This window comes from Salmo salar, chromosome 11 (genome assembly GCF_965601325.2).
Source record: "Salmo salar chromosome 11, fSalSal1, whole genome shotgun sequence".
Lineage (NCBI taxonomy): Eukaryota > Metazoa > Chordata > Actinopteri > Salmoniformes > Salmonidae > Salmo > Salmo salar.
This window is the reverse complement of record NC_138301.1, coordinates 119,094,644-119,122,500: the sequence shown is the minus strand read 5'-3', so window position 1 is coordinate 119,122,500 and position 27,857 is coordinate 119,094,644. Positions and strand designations below refer to the sequence as shown.

General features: G+C 42.9%; 1 protein-coding gene across 1 annotated transcript in view; it reads right to left on the bottom strand.

The window, feature by feature from the left end:
- Window positions 1–5,265: 5,265 nt before the first annotated feature.
- Window positions 5,266–27,857, bottom strand: part of LOC106590844 (FRAS1-related extracellular matrix protein 2) — a 244,869-nt gene continuing 222,277 nt past the window's right edge. The window contains exons 19-26 of the mRNA XM_045690232.2: window positions 25,828–26,020; window positions 25,123–25,248; window positions 24,336–24,463; window positions 20,512–20,646; window positions 19,620–19,746; window positions 16,078–16,265; window positions 14,325–14,471; window positions 5,266–8,732 (exon numbers count right to left, since the gene is read on the bottom strand). Coding sequence (XP_045546188.1) covers window positions 8,187–8,732; window positions 14,325–14,471; window positions 16,078–16,265; window positions 19,620–19,746; window positions 20,512–20,646; window positions 24,336–24,463; window positions 25,123–25,248; window positions 25,828–26,020 — 1,590 coding nt within the window. The 3' untranslated portion in view covers window positions 5,266–8,186. The remainder of the gene's footprint in view (window positions 8,733–14,324; window positions 14,472–16,077; window positions 16,266–19,619; window positions 19,747–20,511; window positions 20,647–24,335; window positions 24,464–25,122; window positions 25,249–25,827; window positions 26,021–27,857) is intronic.

Here is a 27,857-nt window from a genome sequence, read left to right as displayed (position 1 = left end):
CTATTGCCACCAGCAGGGGGCGAGATATGAGCGTCTCCACTCCCATCAACAACACTGGAAGAAGACTTCTTTGACAAGTCTAACAGTTTTCTCCTACAGTATAATTTTTTTTTGTTCTGTTAAACAGGTATGTGGTTTACACAAGCATATTATCTATAGAACATTCTAGATTCTAAATGGTTGTCGAATGTACATCTGCATTGAAAGGTGGCAGAGCTCGAGCGGTGTTTGTCAGACCATGAGACATCCTGAAAATCCGTCTTCTCACGAAAAGTCTGTAGCTCCAAACGGTTTGACGTAGAAACTTATGACCTCTCTATGGAAAGGGGAGACTCTTCAACCTTGTTTTCTAAGGATACATTTTTTGACTGTCTTTTTTTTTTACATTTATGAATGTGTTATTCAATACATTTCTCAGGGCTATAGTAGTAAAGGCCAAATTCTATATTTTATAAAGTAATTGTTTTAATGTATGTTTTTTTTTTTTTACCTGAAAGGCTCCTACAATTCACAATCAAATAGTTAAGTGACCCATACATAGTAGGGCCATCTTAAAACAATTCCATATGTTAGCTTAGAACCCCCCCCCCCCCCCCCCCCCCCCCAGCATGTCATTGCTTCGTTGCTCAAGTGGTTTGCAAGTGATTTCCATTTTTCTAACGGTTGTCAATTCCTTTGGGTCAACTGCTCAACTCTCTGTATGACCTGTGCAATTATTTGTAATGCAACAATGCTATCATAACAGGCCAAAAAGTGATCACACTTCCTCCATCAACTTTCCCAGACTGTTAATTTGGCCTATGCTGTAGGCCTGTTTTACAGACAGCAAGAGCAAGCTTGCATCTTTTCTCGAATATGCTATTAGACCTAGTATAAACAAAATATAGACAGTATGTACTATAGCGTTTGTAGCCTCTCTTTTTTTCCAAGGATTTCATGTATTTCTTTTATTTTTATTGAACCTTTATTAGGCAAGTCAGTAAAGAACAAATTCTTATTTTACAATGACGGACTACCCCAGCCAAACCCTCCGCTACCCGGATGATGCTGGGCCAATTGTGCGCCACCCTATAGGAAGAGGAATAGCCTACTGCTCAAGGGGAACAGCTGGAAGAGAGAGGCCAGATATGTGTATAGCTGAAGTAAGAAGCTAAATAATAGAGCATTCATTAGCTAAATATTAGGGCTATAAATATTTACCTGTCAGCGCAATATATATATATATTTTTAATAGATTATGTAATGGCAGATCTGTGGGCTCTACGATCCCGGACACCAAAGCTCCCCTATTGATTACGCCTATGTTTAAGAAAAATCATTCTACCTAAGCTACAACAACACAGTGCAATGAGGATTATTTTTATTTTTTTCAAGAAAGTACACAATTATTGTCTATAGCCCTCAAACTCAACTCTGGACCACAAAGCCAGTTCCACTGCATTTTTTTTTATTGTTCCCCTCTAATCAGGGACTGACTTAGACCTGGGACATCAGGTGGGTGATTCCCCTCTAATAAGGGACTGATTTAGACCTGGGACACCAGGTGGGTGATTCCCCTGTAATCAGGGACTGATTTAGACCTGGGACACCAGGTGGGTGATTCCCCTGTAATCAGGGACTGATTTAGACCTGGGACACCAGGTGGGTGATTCTCCTCTAATCAGGGACTGATTTAGACCTGGGACACCAGGTGGGTGATTCCCCTCTAATCAGGGACAGACTTATACCTGGGACACCAGGTGGTTGCAATTCGTTATCAGGTAGAACAGAAAACCAGCAGGCCTCCGGACCTTGTAGAGTAAAGTTAAATACCCCTGGTCTATAGGCTGTAAACTGCAGAGATGTAGGCCAATTTGAATAACGTTTATATTTTTTGTCTTTAAAATTAGAGCTAGTGTTATAGATAAGTAATTTTAGGCTTCTCTGCTGATCTGTAAAATTCCCTTGGCCTGCATAAAATGTATTACTAAACTGGTAGGCCATGAGCTACTGAAGCTTATCTAATAGCTACAGTTTAACAGCGATGGGCAACTCCAGTCCTCGGGGCATGATTGGTGTCACACTTTCCCCCCAAACTTATAGCTAACGCACCCAATGAAACTAATTGCATTCTAAACTGAAGACCATGGTTAGTTTAATATTGGAGTCTGGTGTGTTAGCTGAGGCAAAAGTGTGATTCTAATCAGGTCCCTGAGAACTGGAGTTGCTCATGCTTGAGTTATAAGAACATAACTTATTCATAAACTTGATTTGAACTGTAAAAAAAATAAAAAATAAACAGCCTACTCATTTTGCAGAACATATTTATTTTTTGGGGGGGGATTCAAACGTTGTTACAAAAAAGTAAAGTGTTGAAATCGCACACACCACTCCCCGACACATTGTTATTCATAAATACAACCATAAATACTCATTCATGAAATATATACATTGAAAATCAAGTTTAAACCTTGGTGCTGAAGTCGTCCGTACACTCGGAGGTAACATTATATAGCATCAGCATCACTCACGTAAGACCCCCTAAGGGTGTGAATTCGGTGTTTCTTCCTAGATTACATCGCATTGCATAGCTTGGATTGATAAACATGTGAGAAATGTGCCTTTTATATATAAAAAAAAAATGTGCATTTGGTTATTTATATTTGAGGTGTGCGATAGAACCAAGCCCACAGCTGTGTAGTTTATATCCGGGCCCATATTCAGAACGCCTCTTAGGGTAGCGGGGCTGATGTAGGATCAGGTCTTCCCTGTCCATGTAATGTTATTCATTCTGATCTAGGATCAGGTCTTCCCTGTCCATGTAGTCTTACTCATTATGATCTAGCGTCAGGTCTTCCCTGTCCCTGTAATGTTATTCATTCTGATCTAGGATCAGGTCTTCCCTGTCCATGTAATGCTATTCATTCTGATCTAGGATCAGGTCTTCCCTGTCCATGTAATGCTATTCATTCTGATCTAGGATCAGGTCTTCCCTGTCCATGTAATGCTATTCATTCTGATCTAGGATCAGGTCTTCCCTGTCCATGTAGTCTTACTCATTATGATCTAAAAGACTAAACTGATCCTAGATCAACACTCCAACTCTGAGGCTTTATGACTGTGGGCATAATATGGATATTTGTTTTTCCCTTTATATAACTAGGCAAGTCAAATTCTTATTTACAATGACAGCCTACCAGAGAACAGTGGGTTAACTGCCTTGTTCAGGGGGAGAATGACTTTTTTTTTACCTTGTCAGCTCGGGGATGTCGATCAAGTAACCTTTCGGTTACTTGCCCAATTCCAATACCACTTGGCTACCTGCCGCCTCATCAGAGCTCTGTCTGGTGAATAAAGGACTGTCCTAATCCTATAGGGTCAAAATGGTACATAACTAACTGCTAGGCCTACTGGTGATTGGTCAACAATGAGGACTGATAAATGCAGTATGCCTCAATCCCAGAACAAATCCATTGGCAGATATCCTTGATTACCACAACGATAGACAAAGACTTGAAAGATGTGATTTACCGGTCCTCCAAACATTCGACTGGACCCAGGTACAGTGAGTTATATCATGGAATACTCTCAGGTTCAGGATGCATCCCAAATGGCACCCCATTCCCTATACAGTGCACTACTTTAGACCAGAGCCCTATGGCACCCTATTCCCTATATAGTGCACTACTTTAGACCAGAGCCCTATGGCACCCTATTCCCTATATAGTGCACTACTTTAGACCAGAGCCCTATGGCACCCTATTCCATTTATAGTGCACTACTTTAGACCAGAGCCCTATGGCACCCTATTCCCTATATAGTGCACTACTTTAGACCAGAGCCCTATGGCACCCTATTCCCTATATATAGTGCACTACTTTAGACCAGAGCCCTATGGGAATAAGGTGCCATTTGGGAAGCTGTCCAGATAAAGTAAATGCTGTTGTTTTCTGAGATTAAAGAGCGTGTTGGTTATGGTGCAACACTACTTTGATTGAGTCGTTGTTTGCTTTATCTTGACAAGACAAAGGACACGGCCCACCTCGCACCGCCAACACAGATAAATACTGTACAACAGCAAACACTATGTAGGAAAAATCTTGGTGTAAAAAAAAAAAAGTATTGTACATGTTCACAACACTATAGTGGGTACGGTGTAAATGTTTTGAAAGAAGTAACGTCGTGCGTCACTAATGGTAACCTATTCCCTAGCGTCTCCAATGGCAACCTATTCCCTAGCGTCTCCAATGGTAACCTATTCCCTAGAGTCTCCAATGGTAACCTATTCCCTAGCGTCTCCAATGGTAACCTATTCCCTAGAGTCTCCAATGGTAACCTATTCCCTAGAGTCTCCAATGGTAACCTATTCCCTAGCGTCTCCAATGGTAACCTATTCCCTAGCGTCTCCAATGGTAACCTATTCCCTAGCGTCTCCAATGGTAACCTATTCCCTAGCGTCTCCAATGGCAACCTATTCCCTAGCGTCTCCAATGGCAACCTATTCCCTAGCGTCTCCAATGGTAACCTATTCCCTAGCGTCTCCAATGGTAACCTATTCCCTAGCGTCTCCAATGGTAACCTATTCCCTAGCGTCTCCAATGGTAACCTATTCCATAGCGTCTCCAATGGTAACCTATTCCCTAGCGTCTCCAATGGCAACCTATTCCCTAGCGTCTCCAATGGCAACCTATTCCCTAGCGTCTCCAATGGCAACCTATTCCCTAGCGTCTCCAATGGTAACCTATTCCCTAGCGTCTCCAATGGTAACCTATTCCCTAGCGTCTCCAATGGCAACCTATTCCCTAGCGTCTCCAATGGCAACCTATTCCCTAGCGTCTCCAATGGCAACCTATTCCCTAGCGTCTCCAATGGCAACCTATTCCCTCTGTAATGCAGACATGGTGAAGACAAGTGGTGAATCTCTTCAGGTGCCGATGTAGAGAGTGATGAAATACTGTATTGTGTATAAGGATAATACTCCTTTGTTCTAGCCAGCTATTCACCAAGTCAGTGTTGAGAAAATCTCACATGTCACATCCCTCAGCTGAATATCAAAACAAGTACAAATTCCAGATTTGTGGCTTTAAGAAATGTATCTCTCTTGACTTATCCAGTGTTCACTTCACAGTTTGACTTTTTCTAAACAACATCCAGTGTATTTTGAACTGTATGAAAATTAAAACAGACAGGCAGTGAAATAAAATGCTATGCAAAGTCCTGAACATAACTCCCACGGTAGTAAATGTGACAGAAGCGAGGATGTAAACTCTTCCAATACACAGTAAATATTCTACAGATACATCTTTATTACAAATTATAAACTGGGTGGTTCGAGCCCTGAATGCTGATTGGCTGACAGCCGTGCTATATCCACAGATATGACAAAACATTTATTTTTACTGCTCGAATTACGCTGGTAACCAGATTATAATAGGAATAAGGCACCTGGGGGGGGGGGGTTGTGATATATGGCCAATATACCACGGCTAAGGGCTGTGTCCAGGCACTCCGCGTTGCGTCGTGCTTAAAGAACAGCCCTTAGCCGTGGTATATTGGCCACATACCACACTCCCTTGTGCCTTATCGCTATTATAAACAACCCAGCAGCAACATGCCATCTTTTTATTGTTTTTGTATTTTTGCCCTTCTATGAAATGTGCTTCAACAAATGATGTTTGATTGACTACCTATAGGAAGGGCCAATAGAGCATGTCATTAACATTTTTATTGTATGCTTTACACCAACAGGAGCATGAGACGCAGTCAGTCATTGAGGATGTGGTAACAGTTAGCAATACATAGACCCTTGTTTTTGGCGATTGGTGGAAGGTTTGCCGCTTTATCAGTAATACAGTGAAGCCTGGATTATGGTGAGATCTGAGTAGCGCGCTCTATTGAACGAGGCGTCCCCATTGGTTGAGACAATAGTTATCTGTTGTATGAGAGCTCCCCATTGGCCAATAAACTAGCTATTTGTTGAATGAGAGTTCCCCAACCATGAGTCAAGACACTAGCTATTTGTTGAAGGAGAGCTCCCATTGGTCAATACACTAGATATCTGTTGAAGGAGAGCTCCCATTGGTCAAGACACTAGATAGCTGTTGAAGGAGAGCTCCAACTGGTCAATACTCTAGCTATCTGTTGAAGGAGAGCTTCGATTGGTCAAGACACTAGATATCTGTTGAAGGAGAGCCCCCATTGGTCAAGACACTAGATGGCTGTTCATGGAGAGCCCCCATTGGCCAAGACACTAGCTATCTGTTGAAGAAGAGCTCACATTTGCCAAGACACTAGCTATTTGTTGAAGGAAACCTCCCATTGGTCAATACACTAGATATCTGTTGAAGGAGAGCTCCAACTGGTCAATACTCTAGCTATCTGTTGATGGAGAGCTTCCATTGGTCAAGACACTAGATATCTGTTGAAGGAGAGCTCCCATTGGTCAATACACTAAATCTCTGTTGAAGGAGAGCTCCCATTGGTCAAGACACTAGATAGCTATTGAAGGAGAGCCCCCATTGGTCAAGACACTAGATAGCTGTTGATGGAGAGCCCCCATTGGCCAAGACACTAGATATCTGTTGAAGGATAGACCCAATTGGTCAAAACACTAGATAGTTGTTGGAGAGCTCCCATTGGTCAAGACACTAGATAGCTGTTGAAGGAGAGCTCCCATTGGTCAAGACACTAGATAGCTCTTGAAGGAGAGCTCCTATTTGCCAAGACACTAGATAGCTGTTGAAGTAGAGCTCCCATTTGCCAAGACACTAGATAGCTGTTGAAGGAGAGCTCTCATTGGTCAAGACACTAGATAGCTCTTGAAGGACAGCCCCCATTGGCCAAGACACAAGATAGCTGTTGAAGGAGAGCCCCCATTGGTCAAACACTAGATATCTGTTGAAGGAGAGCCCCCATTGGCCAAGACACTAGATATCTGTTGAAGGAGAGCCCCCATTGGCCAAGACACTAGATAGCTCTTGAAGGAGAGCTCCTATTTGCCAAGACACTAGATAGCTGTTGAAGGAGAGCTCCCGTTGGTCAAGACACTAGCTATCTGTTGAAGGACAGCCCCCATTGGCCAAGACACTAGATAGCTGTTGTATGAGAACTCCCCATTGGTGGAGACACTAGCTACCTGTTGTATGAGAACTCCCCACTGGTCAATACATTAGATATCTGTTGAAGGATAGCTCCCATTGGTCAGGACTCTAGGTATCTGTTGAAGGAGAGCTCCAACTGGTCAATACTCTAGCTATCTGTTGATGGAGAGCTTCCATTGGTCAAGACACTAGATATCTGTTGAAGTAGAGCTCCCATTGGTCAAGACACTAGATATCTGTTGAGGGACAGCTCCCATTGGTCAAGAGACTAGTTATATTTTGAAGGAGAGCTCCCATTGGTCAAGACACTAGATAGCTGTTGAAGGAGAGCTCCCATTGGTCAAGACACTAGATAGCTGTTGAAGGAGAGCTCCCATTGGTCAAGACACTAGATAGCTGTTGAAGGAGAGCTCCCATTGGTCAAGACACTAGATAGCTGTAGAAGGAGAGCTCCCATTGGTCAAGACACTAGATAGCTGTTGAAGGAGAGCTCCCATTGGTCAAGACACTAGATAGCTGTTGAAGGAGAGCTCCCATTGGTCAAGACACTAGATAGCTGTTGAAGGAGAGCTCCCATTGGTCAAGACACTAGATAGCTGTTGAAGGAGAGCTCCCATTTGCCAAGACACTAGATAGCTGTTGAAGGAGAGCTCCCATTGGTAAAGACACTAGATAGCTGTTGAAGGAGAGCTCCCATTGGTCAAGACACTAGATAGCTGTTTAAGGAGAGCTCCCATTGGTCAAGACACTAGATAGCTGTTTAAGGAGAGCCCCCATTGGTCTATGTGTAGCTGCTTGAGGCACTTGCAACACAACAGCTAAGGAAAAGGAAAACCGTGACATTTATCAAAAGGAGGAGCTGTCTTTAAAACCACAAAACTGATTGCAGCACAGTTTTTCTTTTATAGCTAGGTGTTTTAAATGGGAGAGTTTAAATGTACAAGGATGAAGCTTTTCAATCACTTGACTTACTGAGCAGCCACGAGATGGAGCTTTTAAAAATACTCCAGCAACAGTGTAGAAAAATCATGGGGGGAAAAAACACATTACAAAAGCCCAAAAACTCCTCAATACTCTGTCAATTTTTTTTCAATCCGTCCATCTCTCTTAGACCTCTGAGCTGTTGCTGCAGTCGTCCATCCTCGCCACCATCATCGCTTCCGTGCTCGCCGACCCCCTCACCCTCTCTTTCCTCTCCTCCTTCTGTCTGTACCGGACCACCAGGACGAGGATTATGATGAGGAGGAAGGTGAGCAGCATTCCCACCAGCCCCCCCACCACCGTCGGCAACCCCTCCTCCCTCTCCCCCCTGCTCAGCTCCCTTGGTTCCAGACGGTCGGCGTACAGCTCCACCCCCCCTGCCGCTCTCCTCTTGGTACGGTCCAGGGCGATGTGCATGATGTTGGTGCCACGGTTGTTTTCTGCTCCAATGTCATCGGCCACGTCGGGGACCACCGCTCCGACCAATCCACTGGCTGACCTCCTCACACGGTGACCTTGACCTTTGACCCCGGGGGTAATGGAGAGGTCGTTGCCCGTGGCGATCAGGGAGTGGTGGTACTCGAGGCTTCTCTTGCCGATGCCGTGGTTGGCGTTGTCTTTAGAGCGGATGGTGTAGATGGTGTGGATGAACCACTCACGACCCGCAGCCACCTGGGACAGGGGGTTAGAGGTTAGAGTGTGTTGTCTGCACACCTGGGTTCAAATAAATGTGTTTTTGATTATTTGTTATATAAATAATTCTTTTCTGTGTATTTGAAGAAGTGTATCTTGCTATCTGGTACACAACATTACTATGTGGTATACAACATTACTATCTGGTATACAACATTACTATCTGGTACACAACATTACTATCTGGTACACAACATACATATCTAGCACAACATACATATCTAAATGTTATATTTAAGCAATAAGGCCCGAGGAGGTGTGATATATGGCCAATATACCACAGCTAAGGGCTGTTCTTATGCACGACGGAAGCGGAGTGTCTGGACACAACCCTTAGCCGTGGTATATTGGCCATATACCACAAACCCCCAAGGTGCCTTATTGATATTATAAACTGGTTACCAACGTAATTAGAGAAGTAAAAATATATTTTGTCATACCCATGGTATATGGTCTGATATACCACGGCTGCCAGCCAATCAGCATTCAGGGCTCGAACCACCCGGTTTGTAATTAAGCAATAAGGCATAAGGGGGTGTGGTATATGGCCGATATACCATGGCTAAGGGCTGTTCAAAAGCACGACGCAACGCAGAGTGCCTGGATACAGCCCTTAGCCGTGGTATATTGGCCATATACCACAAACCCCCAAGGTGCCTTATTGCTATTATAAACTGGTTACCAACATAATTAGAGCAGGACAAATCAATGTTTTGTCATTCTCGTGGTATAAGGTCTGATATATCACAGCTGTCAGCCAATCAGCATTCAGTACACTATAGTAGAGCACAGTATACTATATATATATATATTTATTTATATATATATATATATATTTATTTATATTTATTTTTAACTAGGCAAGTCAGTTAAGAACAAGTTCCTATTTACAATGACGGCCTAGGAACAGTGGGTTAACTGCCTTGTTCAGGGGCAAAACGACAGATTTTAAACTTGTCAGCTCTGGGATTCGATCCAGCAACCTTTCGGTTACTAGTCCAACACTCTAACCACTAGGCTACCTGCCACCCTGTAGAGAACATTACAGTATATTATAGTAGAGTCCAGTACAGTCCTTCAGCTCACCCGACCTAGAAGTCCTTACAATCAAATGCCGGCCAATTTACCTACCAAGATAATTCTTGTCAGTTTTAGTCACAGCTGTGTACATTCCCCCTCAAGCAGACACCAATACGGCCCTCAAGGAACTTCACTGGACTCTATGTAAACTGGAAACCATATATCCTGAGGCTGCATTTATTGTAGCTGGGGATTTTAACAAAGCAAATTTGAGAACAAGGCTTCCTAAATTCTAGCAGCATATTGATTGCACTACGCACAGGGGTAATACACTTAATCACTGCTACTCTAACTTCCGCAATGCATACAAAGCCCTCCCCCGCCCTCCCTTCGCCAAATCTGACCACGACGCCATCTTGCTCCTACCGTCTTATAGACAGAAACTTAAACAGGATGTACCAGTGACTAGAACCATTCGATGCTGGTTGAATGGAATCCATGCTTCCACCAATCGGAATCCATGCTTCAAAATTGTTTTGATCACGCGGACTAGGATATGTTCCGTTCAGCCTCAGAGAACAACATCGACCTATACGCTGACTCTGTGAGTGAGTTTATAAAGAAGTGTATAGGAGATGTTGTACCCACTCTGACTATTAAAACCTACCCTAACCAGAAACCGTGGATGGGCGGCGGCATTCTCGCAAAACTGAAAGCGCGAACCACCCCATTTAACCATGGAAAGATGTCTGGGAATATAGCTGAATATAAACAGTGTAGTTATTTCCTCCGCAAGGCAATCAAACAAGCAAAATGCCGGTACAGGGACAATTCAACGGCTCAGACACAAGACGTATGTGGCAGGGTCTACAGGAAATCACAGACTACAAAAAGAAGACCAGCCACGTCACGGACACTGACGTCACGCATCCAGACAAACTAAACACCTTCTTTGCCCGCTTTGAGGATAATACAGTGTCACCGTCGCAGCCCACTAACAAGGACTGCACCCCCTCCTCTCCTCCTCCGTGGCTGACGTGAGTAAAATATTTAAACGTGTTAACTCTCACAAGGCTGCTGGCCCAGACGGCATCCCTAGCCGCGTCCTCAGAGCATGCGCAGACCAGCTGGCTGGTGTGTTTACGGACATATTCAATCACTCCCTATCCCAGTCTGTTGCCAACCACATGCTTCAATATGGCCACCATTGTTCTTGTATCCAAGAAGGCAAAGATAATTGAACTAAATGACTACCGCCCCGTAGCACTCACTTCTGTCATCATAAAGTGCTTTGAGAGACTAGTCAAGGATCATATCACCTCCACCTTACCGGTCACCCTAGACCCACTTCAATTTGCATACTGCCCCAACAGGTCCACAGATGACGCAATCGCTATCCCACTGCACAATACCCTATCCCACAGGACAAGAGGAATACCTATGTAAGAATGCTGTTCATTGACTACAGCTCAGCATTCAACACCATAGTACCCTCCATGCTCATCATCAAGCTGGAGTCTCTGGGTCTCAACCCCGCCCTGTACAACTGGGTCCTGGACTTTCTGACAGGCCGCCCCCAGGTGGTGAAGGTTGGAAACAACATCTTCGCTGACCCTCAAGCCTGGGGCCCCACAAGGGTGCGTGCTCAGCCCCCTCCTGTACTTCCTGTTCACCCATGACTGCGTGGCCACGCACACCTCCAACTCAATCATCAAGTTTGCAGACAACACAACAGTAGTGGCCTTGATTACCAACAACGACGAGACAGCCTACAGGGAGGAGGTGAGGGCCCTCGGAGTGTGGTGTCAGGAAAACAACCTCTCACTCAACGTCAACAAAACAAAGGAGATGATCGTCAACTTCAGGAAACAGCAGAGGGAACACCCCCTATCCACATCGAAGGGACAGCAGTGGAGAAGGTGGAAGGTTTTAATTTCCTCGGCGTACACATCACAGACAAACTGAAATGGTCCACCCACACAGACAGTGTGGTGAAGAAGGCGCAACAGCGCCTCTTCAACCTCAGGAGGCTGAAGAAATTTGGCTTATCACCCAAAACCCTGACAAAACTTTACAGATGGACAATCGAGAGCATCCTGTCTGACTGTCTCACCGCCTGGTACGGTAACTGCTCCACCGACAACCGTAAGGCTCTCCAGAGGGTAGTGAGGTCTGCCCAACCCATCACCGGGGGCAAACTACCTGCCCTCCAGGACACCTACACCACCCGATGTCACAGGAAGGCCAAAAAGATCATCAAGGACAATAACCACCCGAGCCACTGTCTGTTCACACCGCTATCATCCAGAAGGCGAGGTCAGTACAGGTGCATCAAAGCTGGGACCGAGAGACTGAAAAACAGCTTCTATCTTAAGGTCATCAGACTGTTAAACAGCCATCACTAACTCAGAGAGGCTGCTGCCTATATTGAGACCCAATCACTGGCCACTTTAATAAACGGATCACTAGTCACTTTAATAATGCCACTTTAATAATGTTTACATATCTTACATTACTCATATCACATGTATATACTGTATTCTATACCATCTACTGCATCTTGCCTATCCACTCGGCCATCGTTCATCCATATATTTATATGTACATATTCTCATTCACCCCTTTAGATTTGTGTGTATTAGGTAGTTGTTGAGGAATTATTAGATTACTTGTTAGATATTACTGCACTGTCAGAACTAGAAGCACAAGCATTTCGCTACACTCGCATTAACACCTGCTAACCATGTGTATGTGACCAATAAAATTTGATTTGATTCGATGTTTTACAATACAGTTTGCTATAGCAGAACATAGTACAATATACTATAGTAGAGCACAGTACAGTATACTATAGCAGAACACAGTACAGTATACTATAGCAGAACACAGTACAGTATACTATAGTGTAGCACAGTACAGTATACTAAAGCAGAACACAGTAAAGTATACTATAGCAGAGCACAGTACAGTATACTATAGCAGAACACAGTACAGTATACTATAGTAGAGCACAGTACAGTATACTATAGTAGAGTAGAGCACAGTACAGTATACTATAGTAGGGCACAGTACAGTACTCTATAGCAGAACACAGTACAGTATACTATAGTAGGGCGCAGTACAGTATACTATAGAAGAGCACAGTACAGTATACTATATTAGAGCACAGTACAGTATAGTATAGTAGAGCACAGTACAGTGTACTGTAGTAGAGAACAGTACAGCACAGCACAGTATACTATAGCAGAACACAGTACAGTATACTATAGTAGGGCACAGTACAGTACACTATAGTAGGGCACAGTACACTATAGTAGGGCACAGTACACTATAGTAGGGCACAGTACAGTATACTATAGCAGAACACAGTACAGTATACTATAGTAGAGCACAGTACAGTATACTATAGTAGAGCACAGTACAGTATACTATAGTGGAGCGCAGTACAGTATACTATAGCAGAACACAGTACAGTATACTATAGTAGGGCACAGTACACTATAGTAGGGCACAGTACAGTATACTATAGTAGAGTACAGTACAGTATACTATAGTATAGCACAGTACAGTACACTATAGTAGATAGTTGGTCCTGGATGGGAGACCAGATGCTGCTGGAAGTGGTATTGGAGGGCCAGTAGGAGGCACTCTTTCCTCAGGTCTAAAAAAATATCCCAATGCCCCAGGGCAGTGATTGGGGATACTGCCCTGTGTAGGGTGCTGTCTTTCGGATGGGATGTTAAACGGGTGTCCTGACTCTCTGTGGTCACTAAAGATCCCATGCCACTTATCGTAAAAGTAGGGGTGTTAACCCTGGTGTCCTGGTTATATTCCCAAGCTGTCCTTCATACCATCACGGCCACCTAATCATCCCCAGCTTACAATTGGCTCATTCATCCCTCTCCTCTCCCCTGTAACTATTCCCCAGGTCGTTGCTGTAAATGAGAATGTGTTCTCAGTCAACTTACCTGGTAAAATAACGGTAAAATAAAAATAATAATAAAATAGTAGGGCACAGTACAGTACACAATATTAGAGCGCAGTACAGTATAGTAGAGCACAGTACAGCACATTATACTATAGTAGAGCACATTGCAGTATAGTATACTATAGTAGAGCACAGTACAGTACACTATAGTAGAACACATTGCAGTATTGTACACTACAGTACAGTAGAGTAGATTACAGTACAGTATACTATAGTAGTGCACAGTACAGTACAGTATAGTAGAGCGCAGTACAGCACAGTATACTATAGTACAGCCCAGTATACTATAGTAGAGCACAGTACAGTATACTACAGTACAGCACAGTATACTATAGTAGAGCACAGTACAGTACAGTATAGTAGAGCGCAGTACAGCACAGTATACTATAGTAGAGCACAGTACAGTATCCTACAGTACAGCACAGTATACTATAGTAGAGCACAGTACAGTATACTACAGTACAGCACAGTATACTATAGTAGAGCACAGTAGAGTATACTACAGTACAGCACAGTATACTATAGTAGAGCACAGTACAGTATACTATAGTAGAGCACAGTACCTGGAACATGGCTGTAGAGTCCAGTCTGAATCCGTCTGTCCCAGGCTGTCTGACCAGAGAGAGAGCTGAGGGGTCGTCTGCAGCCAACATTGCATTAAAATCCACATCACCAAACCCACGGGCCTGAGTCTCGGGCTGGGCCTTGTCCTGGAGGGGGAGGAGGAGGAGGAGGAGCAGATAGGAAGAGGAGGGGAGAGAGGGGGGGAGGACACGAGGAGTAGAGAGTAGAGTATTGATTAATCACCAAAGAGAATACTCAGACAGAACGATAAAATAAAGATTGACTGTAGTGAAATGCAGTGATAACACTAGACAGTACTGTTAATAATATTGAGAGGTAGAAGAGAGTTCTTGATGTAATGTCATCTTCGGGTTATATCTATTTTTCCGAGGTGAACTCGGCATCAAAAAGCTTTCTCAGGTCCTTTCTGTTCTACAGGACTCTCTGATGCTTACATTCATAATTCAACACGCTCGTCGTCACTACATTACATTCATAATTCAACACGCTCGTCGTTGCTACATTACATTCACTTGGTATTCTTCCTCATGATTTATTAAAGGAAAAAACATGCATATTTTACAGTAGGATATTTAGACATTGTACTAATGTGATACATAGCTTGATTTTAAGTTGTTTCTAGAGTTTATTAGGATGTGATTTCTATTGTTTATTAGGATGTGAAATAAAGTTGTGTATATGTGTTTATTAGGATGTAATTTTAAGTTGTTTATTAGGATGTAATTTTAAATTGTTTATTAGGATGTAATTTTAAATTGTTTATTAGGATGTAATTTTAAATTGTTTATTAGGATGTAATTTTAAGTTGTGTACAGGTGTTTATTAGGATCTACACATTGCAGACAAACTGAAATGGTCAACCCACACAGACAGCGTGGTGAAGAAGGCTCAACAGCGCCTATTCAACCACAGGAGGCTGAAGAAATGTAGCTTGTCACCAAAATCAATCACAAATTTTAACAGATGCACAATCGAGAGCATCCTGTCGGGCTGTATCACCGCCTGGTACGGCAACTGCACCGCCCGCAACCGTAAGGCTCTCCAGAGGGTAGTGAGGTCTGCCCAACACATCACCGGGGGCAAACTACCTGCCCTCCAGGACACCTACAGCACCCGATGTCACAGGAAGGCCAAAAAGATCAAGGACAACAACCACCCGAGCCACTGCCTGTTCACCCTGCTATCATCCAGATGGTAAGGTCAGTACAGGTGCATCAAAGCTGAGACCGAGAGACTGAAAAACAGCTTCTATCTCAAGGCCATCAGACTGTTAAACAGCCATCACTAACTCATTAGAGGCTGCTGTCAACATACAGACTCAATTCTCTAGCCACTTTAATAATTAAAAATTGGATGTAATAAATGTCTACTGCATCTTGCCTATGCCGTTCGGCCATCGCTCATCCATATATTTATATGTACATATTCTTACTCATTCCTTTACACTTGTGTGTGTATAAGATAGTTGTGAAATTGTTAGATTACTTGTTAGATATTACTGCACGGTCGGAACTAGAAGCACAAGCATTTCGCTACACTCACATTAACATCTGCTAACTATGTGTATGTGACCAATACAATTTGATTTGATCTAATTTTAAGTTGTGTATATGTGTTTATTAGGATAGTATTTTAAGTTGTTTATTAGGATGTAATTTTAAGTTGTGTCTAGGTGTTTATTAGGTAGAGCAGAGAGGGAGAATCTGACTGACTACAGTCTGCTATACTCACTAAGATCTTGAAGCGGTAGAGTAGAGAGGGAGATTCAGCCAGACATCCAAACTCAAAGTTAGTAGGGTTGTACTTGGGCACGTATCCATCCGCGCCGGTGCACAGGTACACCTTCTCTATGTTGCAGAAGAAAGAGTCCCCCAGGTTCTGAACAGGGTCCACCATCACAAGACCGTAGACAGTATCACCTGGAGGGGGGGAGGGAGGGGGGGGAGGTGGAGAGGGAGGGGGGGGGGGGGAGGGGAGGGGGAGGGAGGGAGGGGGAGGGAGGGGAGGTAGGTAGGTAGGTAGGCAGAGAGAATAGAGAAGCAACGGTCTGTTTCAGTAGTGATTATAATCAATAACAATCATGTTCCGTGTATCTCTTTACGCGTACCCGTAATAGGGTGGAAAATGGCAGATTTTGGCACCGATAAGCGCCTAAATTGTAACGCAGTAGCTGTACAGTAACATGCTATACGGAGCTTGGTATGAATCGTTTTACCATCACAAGTACTTGAAATTATGTTGTGAAATTAATTTTCATTTAATGCTATTGAAATTGTAAAATTATTCCATTGTCTCGAGTACCGTTGAACCTTTTAATGAAATTGAATACATTGATAGATACTAAGTCACCTTCGATTGACTGTAATTTAAACTGTTCAGCCTACGAACTTTGTTCGATGTCAGTCTTCATTGGAGACTACCTGTGCTGGAGGACATCTGCAAGATGGTGCTGGGGCAGGCTTAAATAAAAAAATGTATGTCAAATTAATTGCACTAAGTTGTTGCTCTTTTTGTTTGCTGTCACAGTTTATTATAAGGTGTAAAAATTACCCAACTAAATTTGTAACTAGTACTTAAAGCTGAAATATGTAACCAATGGTTAGTCTACAGAATGTAGCCTATTGTTGTAAGGATCAACTCTGGAGATGAGAAGCAGGTACAGGGAGTGAACACTTAATAACCATGGACAGGAACAGAATACAGACAGCATCTGGACAGGGGGAAATGGAAACAACCATAATGCTGATACGGGGATGAAATGGAGGAAACAGACAGATATAGGGAAGGCAATCAAAACGTGAAGGAGTCCAGGTGAGTCCAGGCAGCGCTGATATGCGTAATGATGGTGACAGGTGTGAGTAACTATGGTGACAGGTGTGAGTAATGACAGGTGTGAGTAGTGATGGTGACAGGTGTGAGTAATAATGGTGACAGGTGTGAGTAATGATGACAGGTGTGAGTAATGATGGTGACAGGTGTGAGTAATGATGGTGACAGGTGTGAGTAATGATGGTGACAGGTGTGAGTAATGATGGTGACAGGTGTGAGTAATGATGGTGACAGGTGTGAGTAATGATGGTGACAGGTGTGAGTAATGATGGTGACAGGTGTGAGTAATGATGGTGACAGGTGTGAGTAATGATGGTGACAGGTGTGAGTAATGATGGTGACAGGTGTGAATGATGGTGACAGGTGTGAATGATGGTGACAGGTGTGAATGATGGTGACAGGTGTACGTAATGATGGTGACAGGTGTACGTAATGATGATGACAGGTGTACGTAATGATGATGACAGGTGTACGTAGTGATGGTGACAGGTGTGAGTAATGATGGTGACAGGTGTGAGTAATGATGGTGACAGGTGTGAGTAATGATGACAGGTGTGAGTAATGATGACAGGTGTGAGTAGTGATGGTGACAGGTGTGAGTAGTGATGGTGACAGGTGTGAGTAGTGATGGTGACAGGTGTGAGTAGTGATGGTGACAGGTGTGAGTAGTGATGGTAACAGGTGTGAGTAATGATGGTAACAGGTGTGAGTAATGATGGTAACAGGTGTGCGTAACGAAGGGCAGCCTGGAATCCTCGAGCGCCAGAGAGTAAGAGCATGAGCAGGCGTGACAATTGGAATATAAACAAATAAGAGGCCTATTGCAACCACCGATACCACTAGATTATCGGTAACCATCAATATGATCTCAATGGTAACCATTATTGGTTACATCATTACCGCTCCCTAAAAGATGCCGGTGTTACCCTTAGTCAGATATTTGTATATAATGATGAGATGCTCATGTTTCTGTCCTAACAATGGGGGTCATCCCAAAGGCAAGAAGGCAGGCGACAAGTTCAGGTCTGCATATTAAGCTAATGGAAACGCATTGGGCTTATTCTGGACTTACATTGCTTCGCTTCTTTCCCTCTGCCTTAGTCCTGCTTGCAACGAAATTATTTTATTAGATTACTATTCATGTTCTCCAAAAGTGACTGGTATGGTCATTTCTTATGAAGATCGGGGGGTAAAATAACCCTGAAATGTCCATATTTGAAATGTGTAACGACATCAAGTCAATCGGGGGATTGAGTGCTTTGTGGCAGAAGGGCCAGAATCAAGCACACGCTGACGCGGTAGGCCTATATGTGATCAACAGCGCTAACCTCTAGATGACCCTAGTCACTTTAAAACTTCTTCCGGATCAGTGTCCCTTCCATGGGATGGTTGAGCTAATGTAGGCTAATGTGATTAGCATGAGGTTGTAAGTAACAAGAACATTTCCCAGGGCATAGACATATCTGATATGGGCAGAAAGCTTAAATTCTTGTTAATTTAACTGCACTGCTCAATTTACAGTAGCTATTACAGTGAAATAATGCCATGCTATTGTTTGAGGAGAGCGCACAATTATGAACATGAAAAGTTAAACATTTTGAACAGAAATCCAATGGTTCATTGGATCAGTCTAAAACTTTGCACATACACTGATGACATCTAGTGGCCAACATCTAAATTGCACATGGGCTGGAATAATACATTATGGCCTTTCTCTTGCATTTCAAAGATGATGGTACAAAAAAAATACAAAAGAATGGTTGTTTTTTCTTTGTACTATCTTTTACCAGATCTATTGTGTTATATTCCCCTACATTCCTTTCACATTTCCACAAACTTCAAAGTGTTTCCTTTCAAATGGTACCAAGAATATGCATATCCTTGCTTCAGGGCCTGAGCTACAGGCAGTTAGATTTTGGTACGTGGTTTTAGGCGAAAATTGAAAAAAAGTGGGCTATCCCTAAGAAGTTTAAGCTATATAAGACACTTGTATGTCGTAGACGAGTGGAGACCAATATCTGTCTTGTGTTATTAAGCTCTATAAAACACTTGTATGTCGTAGACTAGTGGAGACCAATATGTATCTTGTGTTATTAAGCTATATAAAACAATGGTTGTTGATGTGTACGGCTGCATTTCAGACACATTTTGTGTAAATTTCAATGTTGCAATAATCGAACCTAGGTCTATAGCGTTTGGGTGAGCGACAACATTATCTGAGATAGCGAGCCCTGATCCCAATAACTCAACTGTCCCCGCACGTTTAGCCACTGGCGAGGCTCATTTGAATATCCTGATGCATCAGGAAAATGACCCACTACAAAAGAGTGATCGGGTTTAAGATCCGACATCTGTACAGGTGTGAATGAGTTGGTTGACTGTTCCTCCTCTTCAGGTGTCATCTCCCTCCTTGCCTATAGGGGATGCTGTCTGCTGTAACCTACCCTCTGAGAAGGCCACGTCGCTCTCCTGTCCGAAGCCCATGGATCCGGCAGACAGCCATAGGTTCCTCTTGGACAGCAGCAATATCTGAGTGTTGAGGCTGAACTCTACTGATACTGGTTCACTGACCTGGTGAGGGAGGGAGAGAGGGGAGGGAGAGAGAGAGAGGAGGGAGGTAGAGAGAGGAGGGAGGTAGAGAGGGGAGGGAGGGGGAGGTAGAGAGGGGAGGGAGGGGGAGGTAGAGAGGGGAGGGAGGGGGAGGTAGAGAGGGGGAGGTAGAGAGGGGAGGGGGTAGAGAGGGAGGGAGGGGGTAGAGAGGGAGGGGGAGGGAGGGGGAGGGAGAAATGGAGGGAGGGGGAGGGAGAAATGGAGGGGGAGGTAGAGAGAGGGAGAAATGGAGGGGGAGGTAGAGAGAGGGAGAAATGGAGGGGGAGGTAGAGAGAGGGAGAGAGGGGGGGAGGGAGAGAGGGGGGGAGGGAGGTAGAGACGAGAGGGGGGGAGGGAGGGTGGTAGAGACGGAGAGGGGGAGGGAGGGTGGTAGAGACGGAGAGGGGGGAGGGAGGGTGGTAGAGACGGAGAGGGGGAGGAGGGTGGTAGAGACGGAGAGGGGGGAGGGAGGGTGAGGTAGAGAGGAGGAGGGGGAGGGTGAGGGGGGAGGTAGAGGGGGGGAGGGAGAAAGGGAGGGGGAGGGAGGTAGAGACGGAGAGGGGGGAGGGAGGGTGAGGTAGAGATGGAGAGGGGGGAGGGAGGGTGAGGTAGAGATGGAGAGGAGGGAGAGGGTGAGGGGGGGAGGTAGAGAGGGAGAGTTATATATACTGTTATCACAATATTGTGATTCACAATCAATATACTGTATGACCTATTGATAATCAATAGTTCCAAATCAATATCTACCTGTTGGAAGCGTATGTTCAAGTGGAAGGTGACAGGCTCTCTGGGGTTACAGACAGGGGGGACGGTGTACTCCATGTTCTGGGCTGTAGTACAGGGAGTCAGATTCACTGTGCATGTACCAGAATAGTCTCGCACCTAGGAGAGGAGAGAAGAAGGGAGAGAGAAGAAGGGAGAGAGAAGAAGGGAGAGAGAAGAAGTGAGAGAGAAGGAGTGAGAGAGAAGGAGTGAGAGAGAAGGAGTGAGAGAGAAGGAGGGAGAGAGAAGAAGGGAGAGAGAAGAAGGGAGAGAAGGAAGAGGGAGGGAGGGAGAGAGGAAGAGGGAGGGAGAGAAAGGGAGGGAGAGAGAAAGGGAGGGAGAGAGAGAGAAAGGGAGGGAGAGAGAAAGGGAGGGAGAGAGGGACAGAGGGAGGAAGAGAAGGAGGGAGAGTGAAACAATTATTTTCTGTTTATGAGAAAGACAATATTTTGGGGCAATTGTCAGGACGTGTGTTTGCTCACTGACGCCACCATACTCTCAGCATCAGCAGTAACTATTATCATTGGTACATTGGGACATTACCTATCATCGTTGATGCATTAGGACATTTACTATCATTGTTGATACATTGGGACATTAACTATCATTGATACATTGGGACATTTATTATCACTATTGATACATTGGGACATTTATTATCACTATTGATACATTGGGACATTAACTATCATCATTGACACATTGGGAAATTAAATATCATTTTTGTTATATTGTGACATTAACTATCATCATAGATACATTGGGACATTAACTATCATCACTGATACATTTACTATCATCATTGATATATTGGGACATTTACTATCATCATTGACACATTGGGACATTTAATATCATCATTGATACATTTACTATCATCATTGATATATTGGGACATTTACTATCATCATTGACACATTGGGACATTTAATATCATCACTGATACATTTACTATCATCATTGGTACATTGGGACATGAACTATCATCATTGATACATTGGGACATGAACTATCATCATTGGTACATGAACTATCATCATTGACACATTGGGAAATTAAATATCATTTTTGTTATATTGTGACATTAACTATCATCATTGAAACATTGGGAAATTAAATTTCATTTTTGTTATATTGTGACATTAACTATCATCATTGATACAGTGGGACATTTGCTATCACTATTGATACATTGGGACACTTACGATCATCATTGATACATTGGGACACTTACTATCATCATTGATACATTGGGACATGAACTATCATCATTGATACATTGGGACATGAACTATCATCATTGATACATTGGGACATGAACTATCATCATTGATACATGAACTATCATCATTGGTACATGAACTATCATCATTGGTACATGAACTATCATCATTGGTACATGAACTATCATCATTGATACATTGGGACACTTACGATCATCATTGATACATTGGGACACTTACTATCATCATTGATACATTGGGACATGAACTATCATCATTGAGACATGAACTATCATCATTGAGACATGAACTATCATCATTGGGACATGAACTATCATCATTGGGACATGAACTATCATCATTGAGACATGAACTATCATCATTGGTACATGAACTATCATCATTGATACATTGGGACATGAACTATCATCATTGGTACATGAACTATCATCATTGGGACATGAACTATCATCATTGGTACATGAACTATCATCATTGAGACATGAACTATCATCATTGGTACATGAACTATCATCATTGATACATTGGGACATGAACTATCATCATTGGTACATGAACTATCATCATTGGTACATGAACTATCATCATTGAGACATGAACTATCATCATTGGTACATTGGGACATGAACTATCATCATTGATACATTGGGACATGAACTATCATCATTGGTACATGAACTATCATCATTGGTACATGAACTATCATCATTGAGACATGAACTATCATCATTGGTACATTGGGACATGAACTATCATCATTGATACATTGGGACATGAACTATCATCATTGATACATTGGGACATGAACTATCATCATTGGTACGACATGAACTATCATCATTGACATGAACTATCATCATTGTACATTGGGACATGAACTATCATCATTGATACATTGGGACATGAACTATCATCATTGATACATTGGGACATGAACATCATCATTGGTACATTGGGACATGAACTATCATCATTGATACATTGGGACATGAACTATCATCATTGATACATTGGGACATGAACTATCATCATTGATACATTGGGACATGAATTATCATCATTGATACATTGGGACATGAACTATCATCATTGATACATTGGGACATGAACTATCATCATTGATACATTGGGACATGATCTATCATCATTGATACATTGGGACATTAAATATAATTATTGTAATATTGGGACATTAACTATCATCATTGATACATTGGGAGATGCAATTGTATTGTTTTCCATGAAAATTGTTTGATCTTTAGACCAAAGGCAGTTTAACCAGTTTATCACAATACAGTAGAGTGGAGGGGGGACTATAGTGGTTAGGGGTTAGGGCTGTAGGGTTAGGGCTACTGGCTGTAGGGTTAGGGCTACTGGCTGGTAGGGTTAGGGGTTAGGGCTACTGGCTGGTAGGGTTAGGGGTTAGGGCTACTGGCTGGTAGGGTTAGGGGTTAGGGCTGTAGGGTTAGGGCTGTAGGGTTAGGGCTACTTGCTGGTAGGGTTAGGGGTTAGGGCTACTGGCTGGTAGGGTTAGGGGTTAGGGCTGTAGGGTTAGGGGTTAGGGCTACAGGCTGGTAGGGTTAGGGGTTAGGGCTACTGGCTGGTAGGGTTAGGGGTTAGGGCTACTGGCTGGTAGGGTTACTGGCTGAAGACTGGATTTGTAGTTTAGTAGGGGCGTGAGTTTTAGATAGTTATTTTTCGCACCATGTGAGAGTAAATGTCATTGCTTTTCATTGGTTCTGTTGTATAGTTAACACATGTTAAGGTTGTACATTGACATTTTTGTAGTTTCAATGAGGCTTATACAGAAATGTATGATTTCTCTAAAAGCCTATAAATCCCATTGTTAGGATACAATAAGGTCGTATATCTTATTATTATATGTAATAAATTATTGTAATATTATAACAACAAAAAATAAGGAAAATAAACATGTGCATTATGTAAATTAAACACAATGAACAGAAATGACATTTACTCTCACGGGTGGCCAAAAATATCTAGTTTAAATCCACGCCCCTGATAAACCAGGCCTCCTGAAAATGAAGGGATTACGTTCAAAAAGCGCCGGCGGCTAGGTCATCCCAACATGCGAGTAAAGAAATACATAAACGATTAACCAATGTTGTGGGTACTCCCAACAACCCTAGAAAATAAAGGAAAGCCGCACACTCTAAGAGCTCAGATGCAAAAATTTAATAACCAACGTTTCGACAGCGAAGCTGTCTTCATCAGGGTATCATCAAACACTGCGAGATGAGTCATTTATATAGTGTCAAGAGACACACAGGTGTTTGTAATCATGGCCAAGTATGGCCTAATATCATTGGTTAACTCAAATATTTAAAAAAATGGCATACAAAGAACATACAAAAAGACAAACAAATGGATAGCATATGATCATAGCATTTGTAGTCTAAAATGTATCTAACAAACAATTACAATGGCAAAATCACAATTATCACAAGACCCAACAACCCAACTGGCTGGGTCAAAATAGGATTGGGCTAGGGTTAGGGTTAGGCTAGCGTTAGGCTAGCGTTAGGGTTTGGGGTATATACTCACAGCAAAGTCTGATGTGAATGTCCACTGCTGGACTGGCTGGTTGTAGGTGGGTTCACTCCTCACCAGGCTGAGGTTAAAGGTCAGGCCAGGGTTGTCTTCACACATCACCATGGATGACAGAGAGGATGCTGGGTAGTAGGGAAGGAGGGGAAAGAGAAAGGGAATAAGTAAAGTAGTGGGGACTAAAATATACACATTTTTATATAGACTGACTAACTGAGATATATTATTATATAGACTGACTGATACATATTATTATACAGACTGACTGATACATATTATTATACAGACTGACTAATACATATTATGATTATACAGACTGACTAATACATATTATTATTATTATACAGACTGACTGATACATATTATTATACAGACTGACTAATACATATTATTATTATTATAATACAGACTGACTAATACATATTATTATTATTATACAGACTGACTAATACATATTATTATTATTATACAGACTGACTAATACATATTATTATTATTATACAGACTGACTAATACATATTATTATTATACAGACTGACTAATACATATTATTATTATACAGACTGACTAATACATATTATTATACAGACTAACTAATACATATTATTATACAGACTGACTAATACATATTATAATACAGACTGACTAATACATTTTAGTATGCTGTATAGACTGACTGATTCATATTATTATATAGACTGACTGGTACAATATCATGGACATGCATATATTGTATGATGTGTGTGTGTGTGTGTGTGTGTGTGTGTGTGTGTCTGTGTGTCACCTGTGCTCTTGATCCTGCCTTCAGAGTGGGCATCTACAAACAGACCTCTGAAGCGAGCCTTGGTTTTGAAGTTGACCACCAGACGACCCTGCTCGTTGATACGCATACTGGTGGGGTAGAGGGCACCTGCAGAATAAACACACTTTTAGATTTCCTATCACTATTCAAAGTAGTTTTTATTTGATTTTGGAATAATAATCTATCCGTTTATCTTTCTCTCTCCGTCTCCCTCCCTCCCCTACTCCCTCCCTCACCCGCTCACTCACTCCCTCCCTCCCCCACCCCCTTTCTCCCTCACCCGCTCCCTCTCCCACTACCTCCCTCCCTCATCCGCTCACTCCCTCCCTCCCTCCCCCGCTCACTCCCTCATCCGGTCACTCCCTCCCTCATCCGGTCACTCCCTCCCTCCCCCGCTACCTCCCTCCCTCATCCGGTCACTCTCTCCCTCCCTCACCTGCTCACTCCCTCACTCCCCCACCCACTCCCTCACTCCCCCACTCCTTCCACAACTCACTCCCTGCCTCCCTTCCCCAATCCCTACCTCCCTTCCCCAATCCCTACCTCCCTCACCCGCTCACTCCCTCTCACACCTGCTCCCTCACTCCCCCACTCACTCCCTCCCTCCCTCTCTTCCTCCCGTAACTCCCTCCCTCCCCCACTCTCACACAGATCCCCCTCTCCCACACACTCTCTGTTTCATCTCACCCTGTAACTCAGCCTGTGGTGGGCTCCTGATGCCGTCCTTCCACAGTATAGCAGTATCGTACACAAAGGTGAGGCGGAGCTCAGACTGCAGGTCAAAATGCTGCCAGCCCCCCGCATCCACCGGAGAGTGGAACACGTATGACACGTGCAGTGGAACACGCAGAGTAACGTACGATTGGACCAGATTCAGCACCTGCAGAGTCGGGGAAAAGGTTAGAGCCAATCAGGAGAGGGGGAGGTTAGACCCAATCAGTAGAGGGGAGAAAAGGTTAGAACCAATCAGGAGAGAGGGGGGAGGGTGAGATACATATTTTCTTTATGGGTAATGACAATTAAAAAAAAAAAAATCTTTAATACAAAACAACCAACATATTAAAACAAAAAATATATACAAAACACAAATACAGGGAGATGTTTTCCTGAGAAATTATCTGCTATTTCATGGCCATGATATTATTTTATGTGCCCACAATCGTTTTCATATCTTTTTTGTCTCTATAAGTTTTTTCCAGCCTCTTTGCTAACATGATTTCAAATGTTTTTGTTTAAATCCCTCTTATTTCAGCCTTGTCACTCAGCAGACAGTCTTGGTGACCTACATACAGTAAGTACCTGGGATCCAAGGCCATCTCCCATGTACTGTAAAGCTTTGTCCCATAGGGGGATGCACAACCAGGCATTCCCACAGTGCATTTAGGAAGGTTCCTTTCGCCCCTTCACATCGCTAACATTCATCATCCTGTGACAAACCCCTCCGATGGAACCTTAGGGGGGGGAAATTAAATCTATGAAAAACTTGTCTACCTTTTCCCTTGTCTTCTCTGACATTTTGCCCAAATATCTAAACTAATATACAACCTCGTCTCCTCTGACATTTTACCCAATATGTCTTGGTGCTCGATTTTATACACCTGTCAGCAACGTGTGTGGCTGAAATAGCCAAATCCACTAATAAGAATGGGTGTCCACATACTTTTGTATTTATAGTGTAATTCTTAGTCTTCTCCAAGTTATATCCCTCAAGCAAAAACCAAAATTACCTTTAAAAAAACTGAAACGGTGGCAATGTGAGCGGACACACACATAACAGCAGTGCTATTCCAAGTCATCTCTCAAATTCCTCATCCTGTAGGAATAACGTGTATAAACCCCACCTACTTCCTATTACTGGAATTCAATTTGTAATTACAATACGGCACGATCAGTTAGAGAAATGGCTCCTATTTAACAGTTCATCCCCGATAAACGGCTCCTATTTAACAGCTCATCACAGTTTCTGTAATTCTGTTAAAAAGAATGAAATAATCCATTCTAGAATGTAATCTGTGGTATATCGTGTCCCCGACTGAACATCTCTGGAGAGACCTGAAAATAGCAGTGCAGTGGACACTCCCCATTCAACCTGACAGAGTTTGAGAGGATCTGCAGAGAAGAATGGGAGAAACTCCCCAAATACAGGTGTGCCAAGCTTGTAGCATCATACCCAAGAAGACTCTAGGCTGTAATCGCTGCCAAAGGTGCTTCAACAAAGTACTGAGTAAAGGGTCTGAATACTAATGTAAAATGTGACATCAGTTTGCTACATTTAATACATTTGCAACAATTAAAAAAAAAAAAAGTTTTTTTGCTTCGTCGTTATGGGGTATTGAGTTTAGATTGATGAGGGGGAAAAACTATTTAATCCATTTTAGAATGATGCTGTAACGTAACAAAAATGTGGGAAAAAGTAGTATACTTTATAAAATCAAAATATTTGGTCTATGAGGACAAACCGTAGAACTCTGTATGGTTCTAGTTAGCGTCCTTTTTTTCAAACACGCAACCCAAACCGGCTGCACGCGTATATCGTGCCTAAATGCATTTTGTCCCCCCACACCAAACGCTACCTGCCACCCCAACACAAAACGCGATCACGACACGCAGGTTAAAATATCAAAACAAACTCTGAATCAATGACATTAATTTGGGGACAGGTCGAAAAGCATTAAACATGTATGGCAATTTAGCTAGCTAGCTTGCACTTGCTAGCT